General features: G+C 43.1%; 1 protein-coding gene across 2 annotated transcripts in view; it reads right to left on the reverse strand.

Annotated features, from left to right (window-relative positions):
- UIMC1 (ubiquitin interaction motif containing 1) overlaps positions 1-20,312 on the reverse strand; it is an 85,084-nt gene that overhangs the window by 45,939 nt on the left and 18,833 nt on the right. The window contains exon 3 of one of the 2 annotated variants that reach the window (XM_081901020.1): positions 4,959-5,046. In XM_081901020.1, coding sequence (XP_081757146.1) covers positions 4,959-5,046 — 88 coding nt within the window. Of the gene's footprint in view, positions 1-4,958; positions 5,050-20,312 lie in introns of both variants that reach the window. The other variant, XM_081901019.1, reaches the window with a different exon arrangement.

Consider the following 20,312-nt stretch of genomic DNA (forward strand, 5'->3'; position numbering starts at 1 on the left):
CAGATCTGCATGCTTTCCTACCTGGGATGAGACCACTCTCTCCCTACCTATACAAAGTTGTTCCCTAAATGATTTTCTGGGACATACTAAAAATCACAAGTTGCAAAAACAAAAAAACAAAGCTGTTCTGGAAAACACCAGGGTGTGTGTTTTTTTAGATTTCTGACCCACCACTTTCACTTAGCTAAAAATATCCAAGCCTGAAAACCAGAATGAAAAAGAAACTCCAGCAACTCCCCTGCTTTCTGAGAATTTGAAGAGCACATTGAAACGCTCTTCAGTCAAACCATTGTAGGTTGATTCTGAGCAGCACTTTCTGAGAAATCCTCTCTCACACATAACAACTCTTAACCCAACAAGTGCACCTGAGCACAAAACACCATAGAAGAAACTAAAGAGAAGAGCTTTGAAGAAACAGATCACCTTCCAGACACAGTGAATACCTCAGATTCCTTTGCTGTAAAGTGTTTGGACACCATAGCAATTAGGACGCCATCACAGCCTCCTCAGGAGCATCTTCTCAACACATGAGAAATGCCTCCAGAGGAAACCTCATTTGTGGATTACTGAACCTCATCACTCCCCCTTCCCAAGAGAAAAGCAGCAGGTCTAAACTGAAACATGGACTTTGCAACACCCCTTGGATATGATCACAACTATGAATAAGCAACTATGTGACACAATGCAGTTTCATTTTGCCCTGTTTAATGGGCATTAGCTTTCCTGGAGCTGAGTTTAAGACAGGGGGGTGGGGGCAATGCCCCACCCATGGGTATAGTATCAGGGCACAATAGCCCAAGTTTATTTATTATTATTTTCTTAAGAAAATCTCTAGCCCTCCTAGAAAGAAACCTATGAAGCAAAATATGCAGGTATCCTTCTAAGCAATTTCTGTGAAGTGAGCCAGCCTGGCTGCTCCCAGCTGTCTGTGGGTTTAGCCAATGAGTGATGTCAGAGCTGCGACTGATGTGCGAGTTGTCTGGACACCAGGCAGCAGGAATCTCTGGGGTTCTTTAGTGCACTTTCCTGCTCCTGTCTTATTCTATAGTAGTCCTTGAGATTTCCAGAGTTGGCCTTCCTTTTTTCCCGGTAACCAGGATGCACCTGTGGTGGGTTCATATGAGATCAGGTATTCCTCAGAGGTGATGATCTGCAAATACTACTACACAGTAAGTGCAACTGGTTGTTAAAGAATCCCTTTCCTGAATAGCAAATACAAAACGTGTACATTTTTCAAATATGCTTAGGTGTGTCTCCTGCTGTGCAGGGCCTAAAGCCAGACACTCATTATGTTAACTTTCAGTACAATGCTCTACATGTCTACTGAAAAGTAAGTCTCTTTGGGATTAATGGGCTTATTCCCAGGTATGTGTCTACAGGATGACAGCGTAGGCTTTGGTTTAAGTTTGGCACTAAGGAAACAGGGTTCTTGTGCCTTTAACAGCTGTATGCAGAAATAAGCTGCTGAGTTATTCCCCCCCCCCCTTCTTAAAAGCAACAGTGCTTTGAGCAGCCATATTATAGCTTTACCACTGGAATGTGTATTCTTGTACATATACAGTACAGGGGCCTGGACATCCTCAAGAACCAGCAGAATATTTTATAACAACTGGAATCCATATAATTAAGATACTGGCAGCAAAACTGCATTATCTGATTACAAGGGATCTAGGCAGAAATTAATGGACATAGGATCACAATCATCAGTTACCTGTTCTCAATCTCTCACTTAAAAAAACAACACATGACTGAATAACCAGACTGTCAACAACTATAAAACACAATGCAAATGAAATTCCATCTATGAAGCTATATGGTGTATCACGCTGCCAGAGAGTGAAAAAAACGGCATGGTAAAATGGAACACAGAAAAACTCTAGACAAGAATCCTTCTGGCATATCAGAGAGAGAAAATAAACAACATTTATTCCACTTTCCAAATTCACGGGTGCATTGAAAAGGATAAATCTTTGCCCCCCACCCACCATGAAATACATCCAACTCACACGACAGTGAAAGGAGCAAGCCATCTCCCTGAGAGAAGCAGGGCATCTGTTCTGTCAAAGCCATGCTGCGTATCTCTGGCTATCATGTATTATTCTGCTTAACATCTGATCATTTCTAAACGCTGTCTGCAAACGCTCACAATTTGTGTGCGCTTGATGTTGATTACATTGGTCATAATTTATGATGATTAGAAATTCTAAGTATTGCGTTAGCCTCCTACTGGTGTGGGCAAACAGACTATTTAAGAGCTCCAAGACACAAAAATAGAAGCTGAGCTCTCAGAAGCAAGCACTGTCTGAATGGTTTGGCAGGTAGTCTATACAACCAACGTCTAGCAGACAGAAAACCATTGCATGCCCTTTCGGACACAAATTATGTGCTTGCCCATATGTGCCCACGAATTCTGAATAGCTCCATTATAAAACTTGAGGGGTTTTCTGTTTGTGTGCTAAAGTCAGCATAGTTTCATTGTTCCAAAGCTAGGCTCCCACTACACTCCTAGTTCTATTGATAGGTAGAAATGTCAGTGTCATATGATCAATCCCACCAAGAAAGCATGAGGAGGGGGTGTACACTGTTTTTAAAGACATTACAGCCTTAAACAAATTAAACTAGTCCTGAGCCTTTTTACATGCTAATATGCCAATTTACTACGCAATTCATGTTTCGGTTGGACGTTTGAAATCGAATTAGATGCAAAGCGCCACCAGTTCCGAGTTCTCTTGCTAACAGATCCACACACACACACCCCAAAAAAATGTTGGCTGTATTACACTCACAATCATAGTGAAATTACTGTACAGTGAAAGGAGATTTACTGTTCTAGAAGACACACATCAGAAACATTCCAAAGAAAAGGATTTATGTGGGTTTGTGTGTTTTAATCTTAGCTTGTTGAGAATATAACGTCACGGGTGTATTTGAATTATAGCTCAACGTTAAAAATGATTAAAAATTACAAAGTCAGAAAGGAACAATGTGCCTTAAACACTAACAATATGAGAAATGTTCCAGCTTTGGAAATTGGCAGCACATGTGGGCCTTATTTCTCCACACAGGATGAAACCAGACGTGACATTATTCACGGATTACTAGTTGGGTGAATATTTGTTTTAAGTAAACAGTGGCCATGGGGAAATGCCAACTGCAGGGAGGGGGACTTTAACCCTTTGCCCACACCCCCGTTCCAGCCCCTGCCCCCCGGTGATTGCTGTTTGCATTGGGAGGAAAACAGCCTTTTCTTGAATAAAAAGATCACTACACACAGTTATTAATTGCTTGAATAAGACTCAATTGGCCTAGATAGGAGGGGCCAAACAATCCAACCCTCCCTAGGCAGCCTCATCTCCAAGAGGCCAATTTGTCATAAAACCCAAGCAACCCTTTAAAACACTGACAGTGGTTTATATTTCAAAGAAATGAACCTTAATTTGCCTAAAAATAAACACTAAAAGGCTAATTATAGTTCTAATAAATAAAAGAGCAGACATGTAAGTGGATGTGCCTAATTAATTATTGCTAATTGACTGCTCTAATGTAGTAGGTATGAGACCTGCATCCAAAGGAGCGAACTGATGAGGAGACTCACTACCTTTGCTCATGCCAATTACCAAATGCAGTTCTAAGACCACATTCTGCTGGATGCTGGACTGAGGATCTAGTCTTGCACTGCCAGCGGCAAATGGATTCTACACATTACAGTTTCAACACGAAACATGGATGGCTTCATGTTAATCTCTCTCCTAGGTATTCTGTACACACAGAGGATTTCATGCCTTCTTGCTCACATCTGTGGGCCTTTAGCTTGTTTGGAGTACTGAATATGCACTTCTTTCTTCCTACAAAGGGATTTGCAAAGAGGGCAATTTGCAACCTACTTGCCATCTCCTCCATTTGGAGTTTATCAGGTTACAACCACTGCTTGGGGTCCATTCAGAAATGTATTCCATTATATTTCCAAATCAGATGCTCTTTGTAAAACCAGCACCGCTCACAATAAATCTTGTGAGTTGGAGCATACTTATAAACTGCTGCTGCAAACTTACAGCAATGGGCTCAGCTGAGGAGATCTAACCAAGACTACCTCTGTGAAACAGCATGTTTCTAGAAGAACAAGATCCTGGAATCACAGCAAAGAATTTCATTTCACCAATAAAGTAAGTTACAGCCAGTGTGGTGTAGTGGTTAAGAGCGTATAGTGTAGCCAGTGTGGTGTAGTGTTTAAGAGCGGTTCTTGTAATCTGGTGAACCGGATTCGCGTCTCCGCTCCTCCACATGCAGCTGCTGGGTGACCTTGGGCCAGTCACACTTCTCTGAAGTCTCTCAGCCCCACTCACCTCACAGAGTGTTTGTTGTGGGGGAAGAAGGGAAAGGACAATGTTAGCCACTTTGAGACTCCTTAGGGTAGTGGTAAAGCAGGATATCAAAACCAAACTCTTCTTACAGAGTCACCCAGAAGGCTAATTACTGAATAAACCGCATGTACTCTTGCCCTAATAACCAATCAAGCTACAAGCAAGAATATTCTGTCCGTGAGACGCTCACTGTAACTCTACACACCAACTACAGTTGTCTCTAGATAGAGCTTAGATTCAAGGTCTTCTTATGCTTTTTCTCATCTCACACCTGCCATATAACATAGCCATTGTTCCATTGTCTTCATAGAGGAAATAGATAGTAATGTTGTACTTTGCATAAACAGTGACAACCTTGGCAACATACAAGGCTTTTCTCCTTTATGCCAATAGATATGCACAATGACACTTAGCTGTATCATATCTATTATGTATCTGTGGTGATATTGTTTATCCGCATACAATGTCAGACCTCATACAAAGCGGCTACTTTTGAGTTGGTAGGCCCTGGCATATGTGTCGTGCAAAGGCATACAAAAAAAAAAGTGTACTGCTCATTCTCCAGCTCCCACATTCCCCTGCACAGATGAGACCTACGTGCTATTTTCCTTTTTGCGGCAAACTTCAGTCTATCCAGCTGCTGCTTTGTTCTTTTCTTCTGCAGACCATGTTCCTCCTTGGACTCCTGCTGCAAGAGAAGAAATATGGTAAATACATAAACTACAGAAGATGCTACCATTTGCCACCCTTCCCCCATCCCTCCTGCCTCAACCTTCATCCAAATCTCCAAGCCCAGGGAAGGGGGGGGGGAGAAAAGGTAAAGCTGGCACAAAGGCAGACTCCTCGACTGGTGAGAAATGTGACTTTCAGACACAAATAAAAGAGTATTCTGTAGCTATTAAAGGAGCTGTGTGGTAAGTATAATGAGCAACGAGGGATGCAGGCAAACGTGTAAACAGATTAGCAGCAAAGGACAATAGACCTCATGTCAGTCACTGCCATGCAGAGTACCAGCTGCATAGGATTTTAACAAGAAGTTGTTTGCTTTTACATTCAGGAAGTTATACAGAGTAAAAATGCAAAAGCAAAATTTGATTAGATCTTCCAGCAGGGACATCTAACATGGCAAGGTGCTTTCTTAGTACAGCTGGAAAGGTATCATCCAGCAAAGTTGATTCCCCAAAGGCAAGGGGCACTTAGTTAATAAGGGGGAAAAAGAACTCCACAATCTAATGCAGTTCACTATGAGACGTCACCCTCCTATGTATCATACTTTAGACTGATAACTTCTTTTATTTCCCTCTGAAGGAAGGGGGGGCACATCCATCAAAATGGCTATCATGCTATGGCCTCCCTGAACTGACAACGAAGTACATTTTTAAAAGTCAACAGTATGAGCATTTGTCAGGGACAGTTAAGATTTAAAGGATGCAACAATGGAAGCAGAATTGCAAGCCATATCCAAGCAGGGAAAGAACAGGAGAAATTGAACATGACACATAACGGCGACGCAGGAATCTTTTTAATGACTGGAGTCTAAAATGGAAACTGACCAAAAGGAAAAGGAGAGACAGATTGCTAAGGTCAAGAATACTGATCTAGCACAGGAGTGTAAGGCTGGACAGAAGTCAGAAAAAGAAAAGTACACAATGAGTTGCAACCAGCCAGAGACAGATATTTTTATGTTGCAAACAAAGAAAGGAATCTCAAGTGTGCTGTTTACCTCAGAAAAAGATACCAACAGAGTATACAATAGAGTGCAACATCTATTTTAAAAAAGGTGAAGTACTGAAACAACTATTGATATTAATAGAAACAAAAATTGAAGAGAAACATGAAGTTAGTAGCAGAAAAGAGCATTAAAATAATATTTGGGCAATATGAAAGGGACATTCTATACAAATTTGAATTCAGAGAATTGATATGATTCACAAAGCCTACTACAGTGGAACCTCAGTTGCTGAACACTTCAGAAGTCGAATGCCGACAACCCAGAAGTGAATGCTTCCGTTTTTGAACGCGCCTCGGAAGTCGAGCCTCTTCCGAGGCATTTTTCTCCAATTTTCTCAATGGAATTTGCCAACCGGCAATTGCACCTCGGTTGTTGAACGTTTTGGAAGTCAAATGGTCTTCCAGAGTGGATTAAGTTCGTCAGCTGAGGTTCCACTGTACAGGGTTGTTTTTTTTAAAGGGCTAAAGAAGATAGAGCTAGGGATTCAAAATGAGGCAAATACTGGTAGAATTGTTTAGAGAAAAACAAAGCCAACTCCTCATAGCAAGTGTAGTGATGTTACAGAAGAAATTACGGCAAACTGATGGGCAAAGCTGGGGGGGGTGATGTAGTAGTGGATGATCCACCACTTCCAAAGCCCTGCATGATTGCACTGGTCAGGACAGGGTGTGTGTGTGTGTGTGTGTGTGTGTGTGTGTTTGTACAATGTATTTCCTGTTTTGTTTTAAAACCAACAACTTCCCATTGAAATTAATGGCAAGGGAAATGACTCAGCTGGCTGGCCTAAGTAATGGAACTGATCCTGTGCTTCTTAGGAGAGCACTGGGGCTTTAGATCCAGTGGATCCCAGGCTGACTATGTCCCACTTCCATCTGTCCCCATGAAACCAAATATTGGGGGCTAATAATGGCTTCCACCAGCCAAAACACCACTGGCAGATCTACAACCACGAGCACGGCAGGACCACTGCACTGAGCATGGTCCTCCACTGGCTGAGAGGTACCTCTGTCTCATCCTAAACCATCTCTAGCCAGCAGACCTGGGGATTAGAAATGCCCTGTTAGTTCTCTTCTCTTGTCAGTTAAGTATACAGGTGGAAATTATCTAGGCTGCAATCTACAGCCCATAAATACACAACGCCAGCACCACACGTACAAGGAGTTTCCTCCCACTCTTCAGCCAGGAATTGGAAAGTCCTGTTAGTGTTCACTAAGCAGCCTCACAGCCCCAGATATCAACAAGGATATTGATCCAGCCCCAAATCGCATCCTCTTGAGCAAGGATGAATTATGTGAACTAAATGAAACAACCATAAAGTGGGTATGCAAGTGTCTAAAAATAACTGCACTCAGTGGATAATAATGAATTGACATAAAAGAGAAAAGAGGTGGCAAGTGGAGTTCTGCAGTGAGTTCTGGGGCCTGGGCTGTTTAGCTTCATAAATAATGTCAGGGAAGAGTTTCCAGAGGAGCAATAGTATTCATCTGTTGCAGTGAAAAACAACAAAGAGTCTTGTAGCACCTTAAAGACCAACGCATTTATTATGGCTTAAGCTTTCATGGACTACAGTCCACTTGGTCTATGAAAGATTATGCCATAATATCTTCGTTAGTCTTTGAAAGCGCTACTAGACTCTTTTGTTGTTTTTGATGCAAAAGACTAACATGGCTATCTGTCTGAAAAGGTTGAGGCAGTGGCAGTGCTGAGAAGGCAGTCCTAAGGCAAGTAAGAATACAAGCAAGAAAAAGTGGGGAGGTGGGGGGGTGAAAACTGCCTGGAACTCCTCAGGCAGTCGTGTTCCCCTCTCGGCATCTGGCAAAACTCATCTCTGTGGCTTCCCTGCCCACCCCCTCTTAAAGCACTGGGCCTCACGGGCCTCACCATCTTGGCGCAGCAGATGCTTCAAACACAGGCAGTTTCAAACACGGCAACAGTGCCACCTGCAACAAGACAGGACTGCTGTATTTTTAATACAAGCACTACAGGAGGAAATCCAGCAGGTGAAGCTCTCATGACCAGGACTTGTAAACAGGGGCATTTGCAAGGTTGTTTAGTTTGAGGGGGAAGTCTGGAGCTGTCTCACAGTGTGTGGGGAAACAAGAGACCTGGAGAGTAATGGAGCTGCTGCAATTACCAGCAACATCTGTGCCACGTTTGTCTTCCTGCCTAAGAACGGGCAAAACTACACATGTAGCAAGTGCAAGCTGATTACCTTGCTGGAAGAGAAGGTACAGCAACTTGAGGCCTGCCAACCACACTCTGAGCTATCAGGCAAGATGAGGAAATTCTCACTAGACCAGAGTGGACTATCTTGGAGCAGAGATGCAGGCAGGGAACCCTAGGGAGGAGCAAGATCACCCAATACAGGAGGCAAACCCCTGAAGGAACATAACACAAAGAAAGCAGGACTGTCAGGAGCCATGTTTTGTCTCTGGAGTGGCAAAATCATTTCCATGCCCTCACCCTGGACACCGATTCTCAGCCAGAGCAGCAAGAATAGAAGTGGAAAACCCAAAACACACTGAGGTGGCAGTGAAAGGTACAGTGAACAAAACAATTCCTGCTGATCTCCATAGAAGAAAGTGATATGTGGTGGCAGCAGATGACTTCCTACTGAGGGTGACAGAGGCAGCAGTGTGCAGAGGAAAGACTCATTGTTTCACTTGTCTCTACACTAACGCACAGAGTACAGGAAACAAGCAAGAAGAATTTTCACTCTTAATACAGGTTGGCAAATATGATCTTTTAGGCATTAGTGAAATTTGGTGGGATGAAACTCATGACTGAAGGATACCTGAAGTATACCTGAAGGAGCGTCTCCACCCCCATCATTCTGCCCGGACGCTGAGGTCCAGCGCCGAGGGCCTTCTGGCGGTTCCCTCATTACGAGAAGCAAAGCTACAGGGAACCAGGCAGAGGGCCTTCTCGGTAGTGGCGCCCACCCTGTGGAACGCCCTTCCAGCAGATGTCAAAGCGATAAACAACTACCTGACATTCAGGAGACATCTTAAGGCAGCCCTGTTCAGGGAAGTTTTTAACGTGTGATATTTTACTGTATTTTTGGTTTTTATCGAAGCCGCCCAGAGTGGCTGGGGAGGCCCAGCCAGATGGGCGGGGTATAAATAATAAATTATTATTATTATTATTATTATGACTGGAATGCAGAAACTGAGAGGTATACCCTATTCAAAAGGAATAGCCCATACAAGAAAGGAGAGGTAGCAAAATTATATGTAAAGAATGTGTACACTTATCAAGAGATCCATGACTTGAATGATAGAATGCAGACTGAGAGTATATGAGTAAAAATTGTAGGTGAGGGAAACAACAGTGACTTGACTGTGGGTAGAAATATAAAAAATAAAATAAAATGTCCAGTAGCACCTTAGAGACCAACTAAGTTGTTCTTTGTGTACATGCACACTTCTTCAGATACACTGTGGGTTCCTAACAACAAAGGGACACGGCAAAGGGATGGTATCCGCAACATACAAAATACTACTCCAAAATCCCACGAACACGCTAGACGTAATAAAAAAACAATGGGAAGACGAAATAGGCTATGAGATTAACCCCACTCAGTGGACCAGAATGTGGTCTAAACCCCCCCTTTAAATCCATATCAACAAAAAGAAAAGAACTCACTCTGAAACTCACCTTAAGGTGGTACGTAACACCAAGGAAACTAGCGCTAATATACTCAGGAACCTCACCAAAATGCTGGAGAGGGTCACCTCCATAGGCACATACCTCCACATGTGGTGGGAATGCCCCAAAATCAAACTATTCTGGACAACAGCCATACGAGAAATATATAAAATAACTAAGCAAGTATTGGAAATTACCCCAGAACTGGCCCTACCCCAGAAACATAATAGCCAGACACTGGAGAGACCTGTCAGGAGTAAGAATGGATAATGGTACCAAATAGTATGGGAAACAGCCTTACTAGAAAAATTAACCAGTAAATTGAAACTGACCCAGGGATAATAATAATAATAATAATAATAATAATAATAATAATAATAATAATAATAATAATTTTTTATTTATACCCCGCCCTCCCCAGCCAAGGCCGGGCTCAGAGCGGCTTACAAGCAATAATAAAAACAAGATGAATGATTACAACTTAAAAACAAAAATAAAATACATTAAAATAATGGAACATTAAAATATTAAAATGTAGCCTCATCGCAGGAGGAGAAGGAAAAGAAAAAAGAAAGAGAGGGAGGGAGGGAATCAAATTGGCTCCAAGCCAAAGGCCAGGCGGAACAACTCTGTCTTACAGGCCCTGCGGAAAGAAATCAGATCCTGCAGGGCCCTGGTCTCATGAGGCAGAGCGTTCCACCAGGCCGGAGCCAGAGTTGAAAAGGCCCTGGCTCTGGTTGAAGCCAATCGAACTTCCTTAGGGCCTGGGACCACTAGGGTGTTGTTATTTATGGACTTTGAGGCTCTCCGTGGGGCATACCAGGAGAGGCGGTCCCGTAGGTACGAGGGTCCTAGGCCGGGAAGGGCTTTAAAGGTCAAAAGCAGCGCCTTAAATCTGACCCTGTACTCCACCGGGAGCCAGTGCAGCTTGAAAAGCACTGGGTGAATATGCTCCCATGGCAGGGACACTGTGAGGCGTCTTGCTGCAGCATTCTGCACCCGCTGGAGTTTCTGGGACAGCTTCAAGGCAGCCCTGCGTAGAGCGAATTACAGTAGTCAAGCCTGGAGATGACCGTTGCATGGATCACTGTGGCCAGGCCGGGGTGGGAAAGGTAAGGGACCAACTGCTTGATGCGGCGAAGGTGGAAAAATGTTGCCTAGGCTGTTGCTGTAACTTGCGCCTCCATGGAAAGGGAGGCGTCAAGGATTACACCCAAACTCTTAACGGAAGGCAATGGCACTAATTGGGCCCCCGCAAGAGAAGGGAGTTGGTCCCTCATCCCCATGCCATCCCAACCCAGCCATAGGACCTCTGTCTTCGAAGGATTTAGTTTCAATCAGCTCCCATGAAACCATCCAGCCACAGCTTCCAAGCATCTGGTCAGTGTGTTCGGGGCCGAGTCGGTGTGGCCATCCATCAGCAGATAGAGCTGAGTGTCATCAGCATATTGGTGGCAGCCCAGCCCAAAGCTCCGGATAATCTGGGCAAGGGGGCGCATAAAGATGTTAAAAAGCATCGGGGAGAGAATTGCGCCCTGCGGCACTCCACACACCAAGGAGTAGCGCAACGACATTTCCCTCCCTAGTGCCACCCTCTGTCCCCGACCAGAGATAAAAGAGCACAACCAGTTATGGGCTATGCCCGGTATCCCCACGTCTGCAAGGCGGTGGTCCAGAAGATCATGATCGACCATGTCAACGGCTGCTGACAAATCTAAAAGGATCAGCAGTCCTGACCCGCCTCAATCCAGTTGTCTATGGAGATCATCTGTTAGGGCAACCAGAGCCGTCTCCGTCCCAAAACCAGGACGGAAACCGGACTGAAATGGATCTAATGCCGATGTTTCCTCCAGAAACCTACCAAGCTGTTCAGCAACTGCTCTCTCAATTACCTTACCCAGGTATGGAAGATTTGAAACTGGGCGGTAATTGGATAGGTCTAAGGGATCTAATGAAGTTTTCTTTAAGAGTGGACACACCACTGCTTCCTTCAGTTCCCCTGGGAATGTCCCAGTGTCAAGGGGCAAATTGATAATTTCAACCAGGGGGGTCCGCGCAACATCTGGACACTCCCTCATCAGCCAAGACGGGCACGGATCAAGGAGGCAGGCGGTGGGCCTACCAACTTGGAGGAATCTATCCACATCAGTAGGGAGTATCCGATCGAAATGGTCCAACACTGGACCTGAAGTCAGTCGAGGGGCCTCCAGTTCAGTCATTGTATCTAAATTGGCAGGGAGGCCACGGCGGAGCAACAGGACTTTCTCCGCAAAAAAGCTCGTGAATGCCTCACAGCTGTGGGTCAAATTAGTGCTTAAATTTGGTTGTCCTCCTAAAGACGTTATTGACCTAATTATTCTAAAAAGTTGTGTCGGGCGAGAGCTAGCGGATGCAATGGAAGCTGCAAAGTAAGATTTCTTAGCAGCTTTCATAGCCATCTCATGGGCTTTCATAAGTGTCCTATAAGATGTTCTTCACCTATAAGAAGGTATGGCTCCCCTTTATCAGCTGAACAAGATAACAACAAGAATCCACCAACAGCATATGAATCAATATGGCTAACCTGATTCAAAAACACACACACACCCCACTCACATGAAAACAAAGTTTACCACAGCCAATCACAAACAAGTAACAGCACCCTAGGCCAACCCCAATTTCTCTCACCACCAAAGGAACACAAGCAAATAGCAAAGAGAACCTGCACAAACGATGCTGACACAAAAACCCACACATACATTAAGCAAAATAGAAATATCACCCCCCCACCCCCACGGCCCCCTCCGCCTCTTCCCCCCTTTTTCTTCCTCATGTAACCCTAATGTCTCAACAAATGAAACTGACCTATGGAAAATGTAACTTGAAAAAAGAGACATTGCGCATACCTTTGTAAACCAAGAAAACTTTAATATATATATATATTTTTAAAAAAGATACACTTGGTGACTGTAGGTAGAAATATATTGTCCAGCAGCACCTTAGAGACCAACTAAGTTTGTTCTTGGTATGAGCTTTCGTGTACACTGTGGGTGTCTGCTATAGCCTGCGAAGCCAGACTGAAGGCTTGGATGATACCTTCCTAGATCAGATTACCAAACATCCAGTACTGAGAAAGTGATCCTGTTCTCTTGGGTTTCATTACACAGAGACAAGGAAAAGCTGAGTGTAGTCAGACATGCACTCTGGAATTTAAGAAGGCTGATTTCAAAAAGCTTGAACTACTGGGTGAGATCCTATGGTCAGAAATATTCAAAGAGAAGGGAATGGTGCTTAACGTATTGCTGGTGCATAATGCATTGGTCACATCTATAAGCTATATTTTTGCAGATTGTGCTTAATTTTGTGGTGTTCTGTTCATGTTTTCTAAGTCCTCCTGGCCCCTTTGGAATGTGATCCTGCTATGGTGTGTGCTTGCAGCTTCTCACTATTTAATCTCATCTATGGATTTCATTAGTGCGTAGATTTTGATAATTAATTTAGACGTTAAACACAAGCAAACCCAACACCAGTCCCTTCCTCTCTGTGCTGTTACTCAGAACTGAATTCACTGCTGTTCTGTGCTACCCTTTGTCTTGAGCTTTTAAAAAATTTCATCCCAGGAGCATGCCTCACAAACTAAGTGCAAGGCATAGTATTATATGATTCTCCAAGTCCCAATACGCATTTTCTTTCACTGCTTTTAAAATAATCAAACAAGCAAGCCATTTAGTACAGAAGTAGTTATTCACCACTCCCCTTCCACTCACTTAAGAGATAGCACTTCCATTTATTTCTCACAGTACCTCCCAGCTTTAATACTAATGCCTTTTAAAAAGGCCTTATTCCCTGTCATATACAAATTCAAAATATGGTTCATTCACTCTGAAAAACAGGTTCTTCTCCCAACACAGTTTACACTCCAAGAGTCTTCAACCCGGCATCCCTTGTCCTCTGAGCTGAGCTGCTTAATCTCTCCGACCAGACCTGGTGACACCACCCTGCTTTCACCTGCTTGTAGGCTGCACACTCACAAGCTCTAGTCCCCCATTGGCTCTCCTCTTCCTATAGTTTCTAGAAATATTTCCCCAGCCATTCATTGGCTTTGACCTGAATAAAACCGCAGAAAGCTTGCCTTTGGGACTACTTTCTTCTGCTGCTTTATTTTATTTGTTTGATTGTTTATATTCTACTCTTTAAAATATTTCTTCCAAAGCAGCTTAGAAAAGTCGTAACAGTTAAAAACAAGGGGGGGACAACGGGAGAGGTAAAAACACATCAGCATAAAATCCAGTAGAAGGGGCTTTTCAGAGCTCTTCAGGGAAGGAATTCCTCAGATGCTCTGTTACCACCAAAAAGCCTCCATCTCTGGTATCTGCCACTCAGATTTTGCTAATGAAGGGAGAGAATAGCCCCTGATACTGAGCTCAGGCAAACTAATATTGGTAGAAGCAGTATTGCACCTTCAATACTTAAATGGCCTAAACAGTGGTTCCCAACTAGCTAAGTACTGCAGAACCCAGTTTTTCAAAAGCCAAGCCATGGAACCCCTACCTTGGAAAGTGTTATATCTGTGGTAGTTTTTGTTATGTGAATGGTGCCACTATACCCTCCAACATGTCCCAGTGCAAAACTGGGAAGCCCGTCTTCTGGGCTGCACGGCCACATGAGTCACATGTCCTGCATGTTTTGGCGTTCCATGCTCTCAAACAAGAGCATGGCTTTCCAAAACAGGATGTCCCAGACAGTTGACGGATATGTGCCATGGACCCCCTGAGTGGGTTATGCAGACCACCAATTGGGAACCACTTACCTAGAACAAGATCAATACCAGCTCTTAAAACGGAGCCCAGAAAAACTGGCAACACATATAGTTGGTATAGAATCAGTGTAATAAGTCCCAACTGCCTTGCTGCTACCACATCCTGGCAGGTGTGTTCTGAAACAGTTCTGGCTTCCCAGGCCATTTCTAAAACCAGTCCCATATAGAGAGCACTGCAGTGATCCAGGCAGTTACATAGGGGCTTATCTAAACATATGCCCCCCCTTCCACCCGCAGTCCTAATCTGCAACCGTCAAGGAAGGACTGTATTACTTGCTATTTCTGCATATTTGATTGACCCCTGTTTGGAAGTAGGTAAAGGATTCTCTGAAAAACCAAGAAGATTTGAAAATCCATGCAGACTGAACAGGTAGTGACTGCTGATCCTGCAACTTGGAATTCCGTAAGTATGTAATGCAACGACTGGATGTACACCTAGTGCACATCTGATCCCTTTAAAAAATTTGCTTGCAGACCACTCAGAGTCTACCTGCTAAAAGGATTAAGAGAGCGCCTGGAGGTATGTTTGCTTTCCATGTTTAGCTTAATGCGTTAAAGAGGACAGGCAGCCCAAGGGCCTTGCTTCTATCTAAGAGGAAATATATTTTTATGACATAGAACTAGAAAGAAAAATAAAGATATGTTTTCCTAGAATCAGATAATTTTGGAGCAGAAAATGAATATGTAACCTATTTGGGTGATGGAATAACAACAACATATAATCTGTAAGTTGCATACTTCTTTGCTTTGACCCACCACCTAAGCAGCAATTTATAAACAGGCAGTGACCATTTCGCACAGGAATTCTGCTCCCAACCTCTGCCACACCTTCCATTCCATTCTGCTCTACCCCAAGACGACCCATGAGTTGGCAATTGCATGTCAATTGGACACACCTAAAACGTACCTACTTACCTGGGATATATACAGGGAAATTATCCGTCATTTCATTGTTGTTGACTGATCCTTGACTCTAGTAGACCAATAAATGAGCACGGCTCAATAGATAGCAGATGAGTTGGTTTTAGTTACCCATCCCTGATTTAGACCCATGCCTACCTTAAGTATGATCATTTCTACTTTAACTGCCCCTAACTGATTTTTGTCTCTACTGAAAAACATCCAACAGACGAGGTATTCCCAAACCTCTCTTATTGAGTTCTTAACTTTTCTCAGTTTTGAACGTGATGTTAAAAATCTTCCCTCCTTCAACAAAAGTCCATTACTTCCTGTCAGTTGCATTTCTGCTTGAACAGCTATAGAAAAAATGTACATCTATTAGAAAGTGGTTGTCATCTCCAGACTCCACCACCAGCCTTTTCTACTAAGTCTTATTTTCAAAAGCTTTATCCTTTTTCTGCTCTTGATTTTTCTCCCAAGTCCGTACTAAGGTCTGACTAGTATGGAAGAGAATGAAACAATGATTTTCTGTCATATGGAAGCAATGTTTAAAATTCTGCTAGTTCAAGTTGCCTTTTGGGCATATCAGCATTGCAACATACTTATTTAGGCTATACAGTAGTTTTCTAAGTGGAGCAATTATCTAACCAATTTTGTTAATACGACATTGATTTTTCTCTTGTTCATATAATTATGCTTGTCTTAGGCAAATTTTGACTTCTGCTCTTCCATTTCCCAATGTGTTAAGAACATTAAGGGGCAGGATACTGTTTTGGGCTTGTGGTTGGCTGAGCTAGTATAGTAACAAGGACACTAAGCCAGCTATAGTCTAACTTCTGTGAGGGAAAGTAAAGCTGTCAGTTTTGCTGGAATCAAAACATTACTTGGCTAGGCTGAGGACCCAGGACAAAGACAAAGGGAGCCCAGAGGCAAGGAAACTGAAAGAAGGATACAAAGTATAGGGAATAGACTTGAGAAAGTTGAAAGTGTGGTGTTTTGAGAAAAAGGGCAGCAACGACACAGAACTGATGCAAGAAGTGAGTCAAAGAGAGGATCAACAGGGGCAGTATGCTATGCAGAATGACAGGAGGAGTGCTAGGGAGGACTGTCAAGAAATAAGGCATGTCGAAGTAGTGGTAGAATCTTAACTTTGACGGGGGAATTCTGTCAATGGTGACTTCTACTAGAAAGCAGGGTGGTAAATAGTCATGTGGAATTTATTCTGGCTTTGCATTATCTGAAAAGACTTCAAGAGTAACTATCTATTATCTAAATTTTGGGCTTCCAGATATTGTTGAAGTCCAGCTCCCATCAGTCCAAGCCAGCACAATGGGAGGGCCACAGGGTAGCCACCTCTGCTCTACTTCATCTAACAGCCTGCCCCTTTAGAATTCTGCAGTTCTGCATTTCCTCCAAGCCATGATCAGATGTGCGACCATGAGCATCTGCATGATTTTTTTCCAGGTGAGGGGCAAAGTAAATATTCCAAATAAATGAATAGCACCAGAGAAATGGTCTACCATTTCTGGTAGATCTGGTGAAATAGAAGTGGAGAGCCCTTAGGAATCCAGGGGATATGGATCTGGAGGAGGGAACTACCTCCCTAGCAGACACTTACAATCCATATTTTCCTGATTGCTTAAGAGAAGATATGGTGGGCAATATACCAAATATCTTAACATGATCATGGCATAGTAATTGCACTGGCTAGAAAAACCACCGCTGTGTTAAAAACAAACAGCATTAGCTCGCCATGATATGTGTGTGTTTTCTCTCCAGACAAATCCATCTTGCTTTCTTTTTGATGATCCATTTTTATCAAGGCGCTCACAAACGGACTGCTTTGTTATTGGCTGTAGTAACATGACAGGTGTTAACCATTCCAGAGACTCCCAGATGGTTCTTACAGCATGCCTAAAACAGAGCAAAGCTGCTGCTGCTGCTGCTGCTTGATGTTGTGTGGGTGGGTTTGGACAGCTACACAGCCATCCTGTTTTATCCCCCTTGCTGTGCTCTCACCTCTCGTTTCGCCTGTTTGCACTTTAATATTCTTTTTACAAGCTTCGTCATTTTGCAGTTGTGTATAAAGGAAGAGCTAGCCCCTGTGAGTGCCCTATATTTGTCACTGGAAAGCTGGTCCTCTTTAACAAACTACGGTCGGATAGGCAATTACCCAGTATGGACTCTAAGCTTACACCTATTCTTCTCGTGACAAAGTTCAGAGAAACCCCTTGACACTTTTAGTCTTGGCAGCCAGACTTCTGATTTTGCCTTGATACTTTAGCTCAACTCTCTGTCAAGGTGACATTAACAAAAGGCTTCTTCAGACTCTCTGTGAAACAAGTCAGTTTCAGCTCACTGATGAGTCATTGCTGGTGGCCTCTTTTCTAGGGTTGCCATATTTCAAACAGTGAAAATCTGGACAGAAAAGTTGTTGAGCTTTTTTAGTTCTGCCCGAAATCACAAAAAGGCGTTTTTGAGCAGTTTTTAGAGCAAGTCGGCAAAAACGGCACTGCCAATATAGGCCGCCATACGTCCGGATTTTCCCATACATTTTAGTGATTTCTGCCCAGACAGGAACGTATGCCAATCCTATTCTTTTCTGCTGCACTGGAATACAGGCCTGTCTTAAGAAAAATACAGCCATACCTCAGGTTGAAGTTGCTTCAGGTTGAGTGCTTTCGGGTTGCACTCTGCGGCAACCCGGAAGTAACACGTTATTTCCATGTTTCGCTGCTCGCGCATGCACAGATGCTCAAAATGACGTCACGCGCATGTGTGGAAGCGGCGACACGCAGTCACGGGTTGCATTCGCTTCTGGATACAAACGGGGTTCCGGAATGGATCCTGTTCGTATCCAGAGGTACCACTGTACAGTGGAACCTCGAGTTAAGAACTTATTTCATTCCAAAGGTACATTCTTAACCTGAAACGGTTCTTAACCTGAGGTGTGCTTTCACTAATAGGGCCTCCTGCTGCCGCTGCGCTGCTGGCGCACGAGTTCCGTTCTTATCCTGGGGCAAAGTTCTTAACCTGGAGCAACCACTTCCTGGTTAGCAGAGTTTGTAACCCAAGGTACCACTGTAGGTGGTGAGAAGGAAGCAGCATGGCTGACTTCCCACACAGCAACAAAGCTACCTCCCTGATGAAACATTACCCCCACCCTCATATTGCCCCCAAATTGGAATGTTCAGGACTATCCTGCAAAAGTTAAAATGAAGTAAGGTCACCAGACAGTCTGAGCATATTATACCAATCCTGGCCCGACTGCACTAGCTGCCCATTAGTTTTTGGGTCCAATTCAAAGTGTCTGTTTTGACCTATAAAGGCTTAAATGACTCAGGACCACAGTACCTCAAGGACTGCCTCTTCCCATATGAACTGCTTCATAAGGTCTGGGAGGGTGACAACACGAGAATGGGCCTTTTCTGTGGTGGCTCCCAACTAGTGGAATGCTCTCCCCGGGGAGGCTCACCTGGCACCTTCATTACATATCTTTAAGCAACAGGCAAAAACATCTATAACCAGGCCTTTGGCTTTTCTCTGTGTTTGTGGGAAAGAAGTTAGTGGTTTGTTTGTTTTTTTATTGTGTATTTTGTGTTCTCATTTTGTATTTTTACGTTGTGGACCACCCTGTCATCTTCAGATGAAGGGCAGTTTACAAATTTAATAAATAATAATAAGGCATTGTGTTACTACAAAAGTTGTTTTGTCACTGCTCTCTGCTTATCCATATCTCGGATGCGCCTGAGCTACTGAAATAAATTTGCCTTAATCTCCCCCAGTATGCTTGGCTTGTTATAGAGACTTCTTATTTCTTCTTTAATCCTTCATCTGCAGGTTTCATTTTCCCTGATATGACCAAAGATTTTCCTGATAATTTTGTTTTCAGATATCATCAATGTGTGTTTCTCATTTTTTCATTGTTACCCAAGATTCTGTCCTATACAGCAGTACTGGATGTATTAATATTGTGCACATCTAGATTTTAGATAACTGAGTTATGTAGGCTATTTAAGATGATTTCAATGGTCCTTATTTTCTAGTCACTGCACATAAGGTTGTTTTGTAAGAATTCATTAACAGTTTTCAAATCATCTAGCTTGAAACAGTGGTAAATTAATCAGTTCCTTTTGAATGAAAATATATGGAGTTTTTAAGAACAAATCTCTTTCTGCAGTCTTTGGACAAAACTGACGTTGCAGTTGCTTGTAAGCATAAATTAAACTGCACATCCCTATTTGAAAAAAGCAACACAGATGATGATATTCTGAAAGCTTTTTAACCCAAAGAAAGGGAAACTCTATCCAGAATTCTTCCTGTGAACAGAGGAATACAGCACAGAGATCAAATCAAGCATAACTATTAGTTTTCCTTGTAAGTTTTGCATTAGGAATGACCTTGTAGCAGTGCTGGAGATACTTAATTGATTAAGATTATTTTTGGACTAGCGGTCTTATTAAAAAGGCAGTTGGTTGAATGGTCCCTTGAGTAGTTGATATTCTCGTAGGCGGATGAGCATTATTAAAAGGCTGGGTCAGATTAGAGCAGCCCCACTGCCTTTGTTGATTTCTTTCCTTCTCTGCATTCAATGAAGGTATCTCAAGGCCATTCTCGCCAGCACAGATATAGAGTACTTCTGGATTAAGGGGTTTGCTCCCACTAGAAACAAAATCTTCCCATGAGCAGATCTAAGGCCTAATTAAATAGTGTTTTTCATTTTCTGGTTTTATTAAATAAGTATGCTTTTAAAAATCTGAGTCACTGAAAACCGTGCGTGTGTGTTTAGGCCATGAGGATTAATTGGATTCACTGCAGAAGCTCCCTGGACTGCAGCTATCCAATAGAGCAAATCTTACATAGGGTCTATTGA

This window comes from Podarcis melisellensis (assembly GCF_964234715.1).
Source record: "Podarcis melisellensis genome assembly, chromosome: 2".
Classification (NCBI taxonomy): Eukaryota; Metazoa; Chordata; class Lepidosauria; order Squamata; family Lacertidae; genus Podarcis; species Podarcis melisellensis.